This window comes from Lissotriton helveticus, chromosome 4_1 (assembly GCF_964261635.1).
Source record: "Lissotriton helveticus chromosome 4_1, aLisHel1.1, whole genome shotgun sequence".
In the NCBI taxonomy this organism is placed as follows: domain Eukaryota; kingdom Metazoa; phylum Chordata; class Amphibia; order Caudata; family Salamandridae; genus Lissotriton; species Lissotriton helveticus.
This window is the reverse complement of record NC_136063.1, coordinates 156,748,009-156,761,769: the sequence shown is the minus strand read 5'-3', so window position 1 is coordinate 156,761,769 and position 13,761 is coordinate 156,748,009. Positions and strand designations below refer to the sequence as shown.

Below are 13,761 nucleotides of genomic sequence, written 5' to 3'. Positions count from 1 at the left end.
CATTTTTTTCGGGAGACCTGGGGGCACGCTGGGTGGGTGGAAATTTGTTGATCCACGCAGATTCCAGAACTTTCCACCACAGAAATGTGAGGAAAATGTGTTTTTTTGGTCAAATGTTTATGTTTTCAAGGGATTCTGGGTAACAAAACCTGGGGGTAGGCTGACGAGTCACCCCATCCTGAATTGCCCTGGGTGTCTAGTTTTCAAAAATGTATAGGTTTGCTAGGTTTCCCTAGGTGCTGGCAGAGCTACAGCGCAAAAACAAAAGGTGGTCTTTTTGTCCGAATCGTGCTAAATTTCACTGGGAAATTGAGGTGCGACCATGCTGCGTTTTGCGCTGTTTCATGTCGCAGCCACTATGCCTACCCACGCAAGTGAGGTACCATTTTTTTCGGGAGACCTGGGGGCACGCTGGGTGGGTGGAATTTGTTGATCCACGCAGATTCCAGAACTTTCCACCACAGAAATGTGAGGAAAATGTGTTTTTTTGGTCAAATTTTTATGTTTTCAAGGGATTCTGGGTAACAAAACCTGGGGGTAGGCCGACGAGTCACCCCATCCTGAATTGCCCTGGGTGTCTAGTTTTCAAAAATGTATAGGTTTTCTAGGTTCCCTAGGTGCTGGCAGAGCTACGGCGCAAAAACAAAAGGTAGTCTTTTTGTCCGAATCGTGCTAAATTTCCCTGGGAAATTGAGGTGCGACCATGCTGCGTTTTTCGCTGTTTCATGTCGCAGCCACTATGCCTACCCACGCAAGTGAGGTACCATTTTTTTCGGGAGACCTGGGGGCACGCTGGGTGGGTGGAAATTTGTTGATCCACGCAGATTCCAGAACTTTCTACCACAGAAATGTGAGGAAAATTTGTTTTTTTGGTCAAATTTTTATGTTTGCAAGGGATTCTGGGTAACAAAACCTGGGGGTAGGCAGACGAGTAACCTCATCCTGAATTGCCCTGGGTGTCTAGTTTTCAAAAATGTATAGGTTTGCTAGGTTTCCCTAGGTGCTAGCAGAGCTACGGCGCAAAAACAAAAGGTAGTCTTTTTGTCCGAATCGTGCTAAATTTCACTGGGAAATTGAGGTGCGCCCATGCTGCGTTTTGCGCTGTTTCATGTCGCAGCCACTATGCCTACCCACGCAAGTGAGGTACCATTTTTTTCGGGAGACCTGGGGGCACGCTGGGTGGGTGGAAATTTGTTGATCCACGCAGATTCCAGAACTTTCCACCACAGAAATGTGAGGAAAATGTGTTTTTTTGGTCACATTTTTAGGTTTTCAAGGGATTCTGGATAACAAAACATGGGGGTAGGCAGACGAGTCACCCATCCTAAATTTCCCTGGGTGTCTAGTTATCAAAAATGTATAGGTTTGCTAGGTTTCCCTAGGTGCTGGCAGAGCTACGACGCAAAAACAAAAGGTAGTCTTTTTGTCCGAATCGTGCTAAATTTCACTGGGAAATTGAGGTGCGACCATGCTGCGTTTTGCGCTGTTTCATGTCGCAGCCACTATGCCTACCCACGCAAGTGAGGTACCATTTGTTTTGGGAGACCTGGGGGCATGCTGGGTGGGTGGAAATTTGTTGATCCACGCAGATTCCAGAACTTTCTACCACAGAAATGTGAGGAAAATGTGTTTTTTTGGTCACATTTTTATGTTTGCAAGGGATTCTGGGTAACAAAACCTGGGGGTAGGCAGACGAGTCACCCCATCCTGAATTGCCCTGGGTGTCTAGTTTTCAAAAATGTATAGTTTTGCTAGGTTTCCCTAGGTGCTGGCAGAGCTACGGCGCAAAAACAAAAGGCAGTCTTTTTGTCCGAATCGTGCTAAATTTCACTGGGAAATTGAGGTGCGACCATGCTGCGTTTTGCGCTGTTTCATGTCGCAGCCACTATGCCTACCCACGCAAGTGAGGTACCATTTTTTTGGGGAGACCTGGGGGCACGCTGGGTGGGTGGAAATTTGTTGATCCACGCAGATTCCAGAACTTTCCACCACAGAAATGTGAGGAAAATGTGTTTTTTTGGTCAAAGTTTTATGTTTGCAAGGGATTCTGGGTAACAAAACCTGGGGGTAGGCAGACGAGTCACCCCATCCTGAATTGCCCTGGGTGTCTAGTTTTCAAAAATGTATAGGTTTGCTAGGTTTCCCTAGGTGCTGGCAGAGCTACGGCGCAAAAACAAAAGGTAGTCTTTTTGTCCGAATCGTGCTAAATTTCACTGGGAAATTGAGGTGCGACCATGCTGCGTTTTGCGCTGTTTCATGTCGCAGCCACTATGCCTACCCATGCAAGTGAGGTACCATTTTTTTCGGGAGACCTGGGGGCACGCTGGGTGGGTGGAAATTTGTTGATCCACGCAGATTCCAGAACTTTCTACCACAGAAATGTGAGGAAAATGTGTTTTTTTGGTCAAATTTTTATGTTTGCAAGGGATTCTGGGTAACAAAACCTGGGGGTAGGCAGACGAGTCACCCCATCCTGAATTGCCCTGGGTGTCTAGTGTTCACAAATGTATAGGTTTGCTAGGTTTCCCTAGGTGCTGGCAGAGCTACGGCGCAAAAACAAAAGGTAGTCTTTTTGTCCGAATCGTGCTAAATTTCACTGGGAAATTGAGGTGCGACCATGCTGCGTTTTGCGCTGTTTCATGTCGCAGCCACTATGCCTACCCACGCAAGTGAGGTACCATTTTTTTTGGGAGATCTGGGGGCACGCTGGGTGGGTGGAAATTTGTTGATCCACGCAGATTCCAGAACTTTCCACCACAGAAATGTGAGGAAAATGTGTTTTTTTGGGTAAATTTTTATGTTTGCAAGGGATTCTGGGTAACAAAACCTGGGGGTAGGCAGACGAGTCACCCCATCCTAAATTGCCCTGGGTGTCTAGTTTTCATAAATGTATAGGTTTGCTAGGTTTCCTTAGGTGCTGGCAGAGCTACGGCACAAAAACAAAAGGTAGTCTTTTTGTCCGAATCGTGCTAAATTTCACTGGGAAATTGAGGTGCGACCATGCTGCGTTTTGCTCTGTTTCATGTCGCAGCCACTATGCCTACCCACGCAAGTGAGGTACCATTTTTTTAGGGAGACCTGGGGGCACGCTGGGTGGGTGGAAATTTGTTGATCCACGCAGATTCCAGAACTTTTCACCACAGAAATGTGAGGAAAATTTGTTTTTTTGGTCAAATGTTTATGTTTTCAAGGGATTCTGGGTAATAAAACATGGGGGTAGGCAGACAAGTCACCCCATCCTGAATTGCCCTGGGTGTCTAGTTTTCAAAAATGTGTAGGTTTGCTAGGTTTCCCTAGGTGCTGGCAGAGCTACGACGCAAAAACAAAAGGTAGTCTTTTTGTCCGAATCGTGCTAAATTTCACTGGGAAATTGAGGTGCGCCCATGCTGCGTTTTGCGCTGTTTCATGTCGCAGCCACTATGCCTACCCTCGCAAGTGAGGTACCATTTTTTTCGGGAGACCTGGGGGAACGCTGGGTGGGTGGAAATTTGTTGATCCACGCAGATTCCAGAACTTTCCACCACAGAAATGTGAGGAAAATGTGTTTTTTTGGTCAACTTTTTATGTTTTCAAGGGCTTCTGGGTAACAAAACATGGGGGTAGGCAGACGAGTCACCCCATCCTGAATTGCCCTGGGTGTCTAGTTTTCAAAAATGTATAGGTTTGCTAGGTTTCCCTAGGTGCTGACAGAGCTACGACGCAAAAACAAAAGGTAGTCTTTTTGTCCGAATCGTGCTAAATTTCACTGGGAAATTGAGGTGCGACCATGCTGCATTTTGCGCTGTTTCATGTCGCAGCCACTATGCCTACCCATGCAAGTGAGGTACCATTTTTTTCGAGAGACCTGGGGGCACGCTGGGTGGGTGGAAATTTGTTGATCCACGCAGATTCCAGAACTTTCTACCACAGAAATGTGAGGAAAATGTGTTTTTTTGGTCAAATTTTTATGTTTGCAAGGGATTCTGGGTAGCAAACCCTGGGGGTAGGCAGACGAGTCACCCCATCCTGAATTGCCCTGGGTGTCTAGTGTTCAAAAATGTATAGGTTTGCTAGGTTTCCCTAGGTGCTGGCAGAGCTACGGCGCAAAAACAAAAGGTAGTCTTTTTGTCCGAATCGTGCTAAATTTCACTGGGAAATTGAGGTGCGACCATGCTGCGTTTTGCGCTGTTTCATGTCGCAGCCACTATGCCTACCCACGCAAGTGAGGTACCATTTTTTTCGGGAGATCTGGGGGCACGCTGGGTGGGTGGAAATTTGTTGATCCATGCAGATTCCAGAACTTTCCACCACAGAAATGTGAGGAAAATGTGTTTTTTTGGGTACATTTTTATGTTTGCAAGGGATTCTGGGTAACAAAACCTGGGGGTAGGCAGACGAGTCGCCCCATCCTAAATTGCCCTGGGTATCTAGTTTTCATAAATGTATAGGTTTGCTAGGTTTCCTTAGGTGCTGGCAGAGCTACGGCACAAAAACAAAAGGTAGTCTTTTTGTCCGAATCGTGCTAAATTTCACTGGGAAATTGAGGTGCGACCATGCTGCGTTTTGCTCTGTTTCATGTCGCAGCCACTATGCCTACCCACGCAAGTGAGGTACCGTTTTTTTAGGGAGACCTGGGGGCACGCTGGGTGGGTGGAAATTTGTTGATCCACGCAGATTCCAGAACTTTTCACCACAGAAATGTGAGGAAAATGTGTTTTTTTGGTCAAATTTTTATGTTTGCAAGGGATTCTGGGTAACAAAACCTGGGGGTAGGCAAACGAGTCACCCCATCCTGAATTGCCCTGCGTGTCTAGTTTTAAAAAATGTATAGGTTTGCTAGGTTTCCCTAGGTGCTGGCAGAGCTACAGCGCAAAAACAAAAGGTAGTCTTTTTGTCCGAATCGTGCTAAATTTCACTGGGAAATTGAGGTGCGCCCATGCTGCGTTTTGCGCTGTTTCATGTCGCAGCCACTATGCCTACCCACGCAAGTGAGGTACCATTTTTTTTCGGGAGACCTGGGGGCACGCTGGGTGGGTGGAAATTTGTTGATCCACGCAGATTCCAGAACTTTCCACCACAGAAATGTGAGGAAAATGTGTTTTTTTGGTCAAATTTTTATGTTTTCAAGGGATTCTGGGTAATAAAACATGGGGGTAGGCAGACGAGTCACCCCATCCTGAATTGCCCTGGGTGTCTAGTTTTCAAAAATGTGTAGGTTTGCTAGGTTTCCCTAGGTGCTGGCAGAGCTACGATGCAAAAACAAAAGGTAGTCTTTTTGTCCGAATCGTGCTAAATTTCACTGGGAAATTGAGGTGCGCCCATGCTGCGTTTTGCGCTGTTTCATGTCGCAGCCACTATGCCTACCCTCGCAAGTGAGGTACCATTTTTTTCGGGAGACCTGGGGGAACGCTGGGTGGGTGGAAATTTGTTGATCCACGCAGATTCAAGAACTTTCCACCACAGAAATGTGAGGAAAATGTGTTTTTTGGTCAACTTTTTATGTTTTCAAGGGCTTCTGGGTAACAAAACATGGGGGTAGGCAGACGAGTCCCCCCATCCTGAATTGCCCTGGGTGTCTAGTTTTCAAAAATGTATAGGTTTGCTAGGTTTCCCTAGGTGCTGACAGAGCTACGACGCAAAAACAAAAGGTAGTCTTTTTGTCCGAATCGTGCTAAATTTCACTGGGAAATTGAGGTGCGACCATGCTGCGTTTTGCGCTGTTTCATGTCGCAGCCACTATGCCTACCCATGCAAGTGAGGTACCATTTTTTTCGGGAGACCTGGGGGCATGCTGGGTGGGTGGGGTAATTGTTGATCCACACAGATTCCAGAACTTTCCACCACAGAAATGTGAGGAAAATGTGTTTTTTTGGTCAAATTTTTATGTTTGCAAGGGATTCTGGGTAACAAAATCTGGGGGTAGGCAGACGAGTCACCCCATCCTGAATTGCCCTGGGTGTCTAGTTCTTAAAAATTTATAGGTTTGCTAGGTTTCCCTAGGTGCTGGCAGAGCTACGGCGCAAAAACAAAAGGTAGTCTTTTTGTCCGAATCGTGCTAAATTTCACTGGGAAATTGAGGTGCGACCATGCTGCGTTTTGCGCTGTTTCATGTCGCAGCCACTATGCCTACCCACGCAAGTGAGGTACCATTTTTTTCGGGAGACCTGGGGGCACGCTGGGTGGGTGGAAATTTGTTGATCCACACAGATTCCAGAACTTTCCACCACAGAAATGTGAGGAAAATGTGTTTTTTTGGTCACATTTTTAGATTTGCAAGGGATTCTGGGTAACAAAACCTGGGGGTAGGCAGACGAGTGACCCCATCCTGAATTTCCCTGGGTGTCTAGTTTTCAAAAATGTATAGGTTTGCTAGGTTTCCCAAGGTGCTGGCAGAGCTACGGCTCAAAAACAAAAGGTAGTCTCTTTGTCCAAAGAACGTAAAATTTCACTGGGAAATTGAGGTGCGACCACGTTGCATTTTGTGCCGTTTCCTGTCGTAGGCACAAGGCCGACCCACACAAGTGAGGTACTGTTTTTATCGGGAGACCTGGGGGAACGCTGGGTGGGTGGAAATTTGTTGATCCACGCAGATTTCAGAACTTTCCACCACAGAAATGTGAGGAAAATGTGTTTATTTTGTCAAAATCTTAGCTTTGCAAGGGATTCTGGGTAACAACACCTGGTGGTAGGCAGTCAAGTCACCCCATCCTGAATTCCCCTGGGTGTCTACTTTTCAAAAATGTATAGGTTTGCTAGGTTTCCCTAGGTGCCGGCAGAGCTAGGGTGCAAAAACTAGAGGTAGGCACTTTGCCAAAAAAGGGTCAATTTGTAACTGCTAAATTTAGGTGTGACCACGTTGCATTTTGCGCCGTTTCCTGTCGCAGGCACAAGGCCGACCCACACAAGTGAGGTACCGTTTTTATCGGGACACTTGGGGTAATTCAGATTTGTAAATCATCTGTTATTACCAATTGAGCTTTCATGCATTTCTCCCTTTCAATGAAAGACATTGTGTAAAAAAAAAATCTTTATGAAAAATGACCATTAATTCTCATGCTAGTATGAGTATTCCCAACTTTGAAAATGTGCCATTATATACTGTTTCTGAACTCTATAATTTGTACCCAATTCAGAAATACATAGGTGTCTTTCATACAGATTATTCCATGTATACATTTTCCAAAGCAAAGTGCACTATACCCAGTAAATGAAAAAATACCATTGCAAGTTGCTGCTCAGTTTTTGGATCTGGGTTCGTCGGGTTCTTGGTGAAACTACAAGTCCTATATATTTGGCTACTAGAATAGTGGTAATTTATACTAGGTTACGGCGCCACAGGGAGATGTGCACTTTTCTTGTATACAAGTAATTGGATGCTAAGTTTTTTCACGGTGCTACAAGGAGAAGAGAACCACTTTCCCTCTTCTAGTTAGGCAATGCCACAAGATGCTTGGTACTCCTTAGCACACGTTTGGTATTCTACGTTATTGATAAATACAAGTGTTTCCACAATACAGTTAATACACCAGCAAAATAAATTTCTTAATCCTTTTGTTCAGGGTTTGTTGTTGCTTATTGAAGGAGACGTCACAGCCAACACGTGTTTCGTCGTACTGGGGAACGTAACCCCTGACTTTTTCAAGGCTATTCTCCAATGCTGCTTTTCGTTGTTAGTTGAGGTGATACTTCCAACCCTCAAAGGGGTTCTGGTGTGGATATCGTGGGTATTATGCAAGCTTCGTCGATGTGATGACCAAACTAATGGTTCACTCTATGTAAGCTTCTCGTAGTCTTCTTCACGGGAATATATTCGTCCCCTCTGCTTCATGTAAGATGCAGTACTGTCTAAACGAATTCATTCATTCACTCATTCGTTCACTCATTCGTTCACAGCAGACTCAATTGAACGTCTTACCGAACCCCAGAAGGAGGGCAGAAGCCAGGAGAGTGACAAAGAGCACCTTCATTTCTTCGGGGTAACGAGGAGGTCTCTGCCTGATGGCTGGGCGATTTCTGGCTGAGTGATTTCTGGCTGTGTGGTGTCTTTCTTATGTGGGCGCGTGTGCGTGTGACGTCTGATGGGGTTTGCAGGTGTTCCAACGCCCCTGTGTGAAGTGTGTGGGTTGGTGTAGCTGCGTTGGCACTCTGCATGTCTTCGGCGTATGGAGTGGGGTTTTGGTACATTGCAGGACCAGAGATACAGGTTTCTTGGTCTTAAGATACCTGTGCTCGGAAGTATATTCTTCTATGAAAGGCAGTTCCAGGAAAAGAAACACCTATACCATTGTTGGGGTGATCACTATGACACATCCCTGCTAAGGCTTAACAGCAGCACGTGAGAGACAGAGAGTAACACGAAGGAGTGAGCCAGGCAGGATTGTTTTTAAGGAAATTGCTGTGGTAAATCGGACAAGACAATTACAAATTCACTCAAAACCAACGTATTTGTCGTAAAGTTACAGATGCTAAACGTATTAGAGTGCATTGCTTCTGGCTTTGGGCATGACGTCAGATTTGACATCACCAGTGCCATTGGAATTGTGCGGCAACGGAGGAGCATATAATATTGTGCGGTAGGGTTCACTAAATTATGCTGCAAGAAAAGGCAAAAGAGGCAGCGTAATGTGTTACTTTTTTTGTCACTATTTTGTCATTGCAAGAGAGGCTTCTACTGTCGGGGCTGAAGTTTTATATCATCAGAACCAGTTTCACACCGGAATAAATTAATTTGCAACAAAAAATGTGACGAGTTGTCCTTTGCTATGAGTCTGCTGCTGTGCGGCACCACATGTGGCACTTTTTTAGGAACATTTGACCCAAAAAAGCAAGAAATATTCTATTTTTGTTGAAATCTGCCAGTTTTACAGCAGTTGTACAACAGATTATCGTTACTAGGCGGAAATTCCGCTGCATCACATAATTCCGTTGGCCCTGGAGGTCAGAAATGACACCGATGATGACATCATAATTCACATTGCCAGCCATTATCCTCAGTGGTTTTTCTTATAATTATGTTTCTGCATTCCAGACTGATAGTTCGTGTATAGATTTGCACCATTCTTTGTGGAAGCTGACGGAAACGTGGCATTATATCATCAATTGTGTAGTAGATGATGTCATAGGTGATGTCATTTTGTCATTTGCGATGTTTGTGAAGTGAATTTAGACAGATGGGAAGACTAGTATGTTGAGTGTATTTTGACTGTGGAGGGTTCTGTCCACATATGTTTAGCTCAATAGTAATGACTGCGGCAAGGAGGACAGAAAAGGAGGTTATGCCCGTAGCTGTTGTCCTTTTTTGCACTTCTAGAACAGCTTTATAAGTACCGTAGGGCAACAAGTGCTAGCCGCCAACTCCAAATGATGGAAACAGCATGCTGGAGCATTCTCTGCTATCTGGGCAGCCCTGCCAGGCACAACGCATTGGGGGTTAGACTAACGCATCTTACTGTGGTTTCTGCGGGCCCGATTCACAGAATGAACTTAAGACTAAATCCTAAACTTACTACTATTTGGTATTCACAGAATGCACTTACTACTTTCGGGATTCCGCCTCCGGGCCGCAAGCTCCGCCCCCAAGCCGGAAGCTCCGCCTCCGGGCCGGAATTTACTCCCTGATTTCGGATTTAGAGTTAGTAGTCTTAAATCTATTCTGTGAATACCGAAAGTAGTAAGTTTATTCTGTGAATCCAGAAAGTAGTAAGTTCACTCTGTGAATCCCGGAAGTAGTAAGTGCATTCTGTGAATACCAAATAGTAGTTAGTTTAGGATTTAGTCTTAAGTTCATTCTGTGAATCGGGCCCTGCATCACCACACTAAAATGCGTAAGTCACACATTTATAGCCCCATGACCACACCACGCGAGGCGTTCTCAAGGAGCCTAGAGTTGTTTTTAAACATTGAGCTCACTGCAAGTGAGTGCGCTCTGTGCTACCTAAGAACCAGGTCTGCTGTGTTAAATACACTGTTGGCCAGAACTGTATAGTTATTGTTCATAAGTTCTACACGGGCCGGTTAGGGGTTCAATCAACTACACAAGCTGCCTATCGCTCCAGCATACTTAGTGGTCTACCAGCGCCAGCTGAGATATAAAATAGAATCTCCAGGACCAAGCAGTGCCCTCACATGGATCTGGGGTGGCACCTCATCTGGTTATTATCTTCGAAAAAGGCGCCACCCCACTGTGACCAAGCAATGTGGCTGACTGGCCCCATAGATGTTAAGGCAGAAGCCGGCAGCTTTCGTTTTACTTGCTGCGCCGCAGCCAGTGCAGTTCAGAGAGACAAACTGCCAGGTAAGATTGTGAGCTAATAGGTTTTGGCTGTTTTTAGGGACTATTGTGTCTGATAAGCAGTGTGAAGCTTTACTGTTTATTTCCCCCACATTAGCAAAGCTTGCCTGTCCCCTAAATACAAGGAGTCTCTACTTTGCACAACACCTATGCTGGACACTCCACTGGAGGTGGCCAGTAAAAGCCTTTGTTTCCTTGCTACGCCAGCCACTAGTGCAGTCCCTTTCCAAATTGCAAATAGTATAGTGGTCAAAGTTTGCAGGATCGGGGAAGCATGACGTGCTCATCCTTTTTATAATTTAATGAAAACTGTTCTCCTACTTTCTGTGAAAACATAACTGATCCTAGGACAGTTAATTCCGCAAGCTGAAATGCTTCAGCTGCAGTGCATTGTGAGGCTGAAGGCGGGCAGAAAGCTAAGCAAGCGGATGGAAAGAAAATGCGTACTCAGGTAATATGGAACTCTTCTTTAGTCTTTGTCCACCACCACAGTTCCAGTCAGCTGGAGTCAGCTGTGGAACATTCATTACAAGGCATGGCAGGATCCAATAGGAGAGACAGAATGTTATATTCCATATAGGTACCCCATATAGGCGCTGGTAACATTGCAACCTTTCACCTTTATTCTTCGCTACATTACATACATAACGGTTCTTAGGTACTGACCTTTTACCTAGATAGACACTGCATTCCAAACGCAGGTTTTCCCTAGTTCGAATCTCATATATTATGCGTGAGGCTTCTTGGAAGCACAGCAGGACTAACATCTCCTGTATAATATCTCTGTATAAAGTTCAGGCCCGACGTCACCCTTTAGGCAGACACAGTAACACAGCAAGGCAGGACCCCTGGGGAGACCTAGGGGTATATATACATCACATCTTGCTTAGAAGGAGAGAGGAGACCGACATGTCCTGGCTGACACACTGACCAGAGACGCTAAGGTTCCTGCATGCAGACGCTCCAGCTCGCAGTGCTCTAACATCCCTCACGGGATGTCCAACTCTAGACCAGGACGGGGTCCCACATTCTCTTAATCGCAGGTAATAGGGTTGACTAGATCCTAGAGGGATTCTTGGCATAACACCTACACAGATGCTGGGTACATTTAGGTACATCTAGTTATCGAGGCATTGTAGGAGTACCTACTTGTTATCATGTGTTTTATATACTCGGATGTATTCATGATTATTGCAAGATGGTAGAGCTTTACCATCCCTTTACTTTCATAGTGCTTCTAATCATACATCTCTGCTACTGTCTAATGGTTGTTGTAGATCATCTATTCTACACTAGAATAACAACTGTTCAATAAATCCATATTGAAAACGCCCAACCTGTTTATTCTGTGTATCTCTCTGAGACAAACTAAGGGAGCCCGAGTGACTGAGCGAAAAGTAGTACATTGTTTCCACGATTCTGAGGGATCAGGGTTTTCATGTTCTGAGGTTGCCAGAATCTATTCTCTCCTTGGTAAGAGGAGATTATAGTGGCACTGTGAGCTAGCAGATACAGACAGGCTAACATACCAGGTGAGGGTGCACGGAATCAGTCTGCCACCAGTCCCACAGTTTATGTGATCCAAACACGCAGATCCTGTATAGGTTATATAGGAACTAAATTACATGGCACTTAATGTGGGTTGGGTACATATTTAACAGTAGAAACTGAGTAATTCATTTGTGCTTTTCTCAGAGACCCCTACTCACAAAACACCAGAGACGTCTGGAGTGGGTGGGCACAAATTACACCACAGCTGAGTAGGCTAAAAAAATCCTATTTATTGGCTGTTGATTAATCAAGCTTGAAGGACACAGTGTTCCTAAACATTGTGCAAAAACACCTTAGTTTTCTTGGAAAATACTTCTTTGTCTCTAAAACAATGACTGAAGGCGCGGATAACGCGGGTGGAGTTGTGCATAGTTTGCACCTCTCAGATGAAGAAGAAAATGCAGATGCAATTCCGATTGCAGAAAATGTTAGAAATACACCCTGAAACTGCTTGCCCCTGGTGTAACAGCAAGGGGTGGCATAGTAGCTTTCATGATTGAGGCACACAAATCATATAGAACAGAGGTATTTTATTCATGGGTTACATTCCCAGCAGCAAATGCAAGAACAAATAATTTCATTCCTACACAGAAGGAGATACACTAGCGGAATATTGTCCGTTTGAGGACATAGAGGTTCCGCTCAAGTACCAGGAAGACTTATACTGGTTTAAAGGCACCCTACCCCACATAAGAAAAGTGAGACTCGGCCCGCTCGGAAGAGACGGGGCAACATGGCCAATATTAGCGGCCTACACACCACATCCTGACATTGAAAAAATGCCACCAGGAGACTTACTCACACAACACAAAGAATTGATAAAAGTCTACAGAAACTTGACGCAATTCGTCATGAGGACACTTACAGTCCAACCAACAATGGTTGCAATAAATGGAACTCAAACTCAGAGTACAGCAACTAAAATCACTCCACAAAGATTACACGCGGTAATGGGTAAAATGCCAACAAAACGTGAACAAATGCCATTCTGGGTAGCTCAGAAAATAATACAGCTATAGGCAGTATTTCCAAATACTACCCCATGTGAAAAACACAGAATGCTAACAATCTGCTTGCCCATGGGGATAACATCACAAATAGAGGATTGTACCACTTGGGGTACAGTCTTTGTTACCATTTACACCAGAACTCATGGTATCCCGTCATTGATGGTAATACCAGATGTATTAAGACAAATACAAAATGGGTACGGAGCAGAACCTGCTCTGAACTCAGGGATGAAGTTACTAGTATCAGTCATAATATTAGCTAATAATAAAGGGGAAGCAGCTTCTGTGGCTATCCGCCAACATCTAAGGGAGTTCAGTCCTTTAGAACAGGAACACGAACCACCGAAAATAATTGAAACTGCATATGCAGAATTAAGCAGAGACCGTTTGGGTGTAAAGCTTTAAAATCACATATGATGGGCAGTCCTGAGAAGGACACTTCCACGCAGACACCTGCTTCAAGAAAAAAGAAGTGGGACAATAAAAAACAACAAAACTTTAAAGAAACAGATCTCAATCCAGAGGTAGATCTCCTCCACAGGAGCCCTCTGAAAAGAGTTACAACCTTAGAGATAGGGATAATATTAGGAAACCTGACAGGTATCAGGATACTGATACACGTTCCTCTCGTTCCTTGAAGGGTTCATCGAAAAACTCCGAGAGGGAAGGACGGTCAGGCAGAGAAGAAGACCGTACAAAGCCCAGAGACAAGCAGCATGCTCAAAATTATACTTCTAAAAAAGAAGAGAAACCAAAGCAAAAGACACAGTTCAAAAAGAAGAAGGCTGTAGGTCTAAAGATTAGACATGCCCAGAATTCGGAGGACTCCTCTACTGAACAGGGAATGGGCTCTGATAATGCTAGACAGTGCAGCAGAAGTAACAATAGCTCACCAGAACCTGATGGAATTTCTGGTGACCGGGGACATGA

General features: G+C 44.9%; 1 protein-coding gene across 1 annotated transcript in view; it reads right to left on the bottom strand.

Moving 5' to 3' along the window:
• Positions 1-8,047, bottom strand: part of LOC144827078 (uncharacterized) — a 141,526-nt gene extending 133,479 nt beyond the window's left edge. Inside the window, exon 1 of the mRNA XM_078685524.1 lies at positions 7,895-8,047. Within this exon, the coding sequence (XP_078541650.1) occupies positions 7,895-7,946 (52 nt within the window). The 5' untranslated portion in view covers positions 7,947-8,047. The remainder of the gene's footprint in view (positions 1-7,894) is intronic.
• Positions 8,048-13,761: the final 5,714 nt, after the last annotated feature.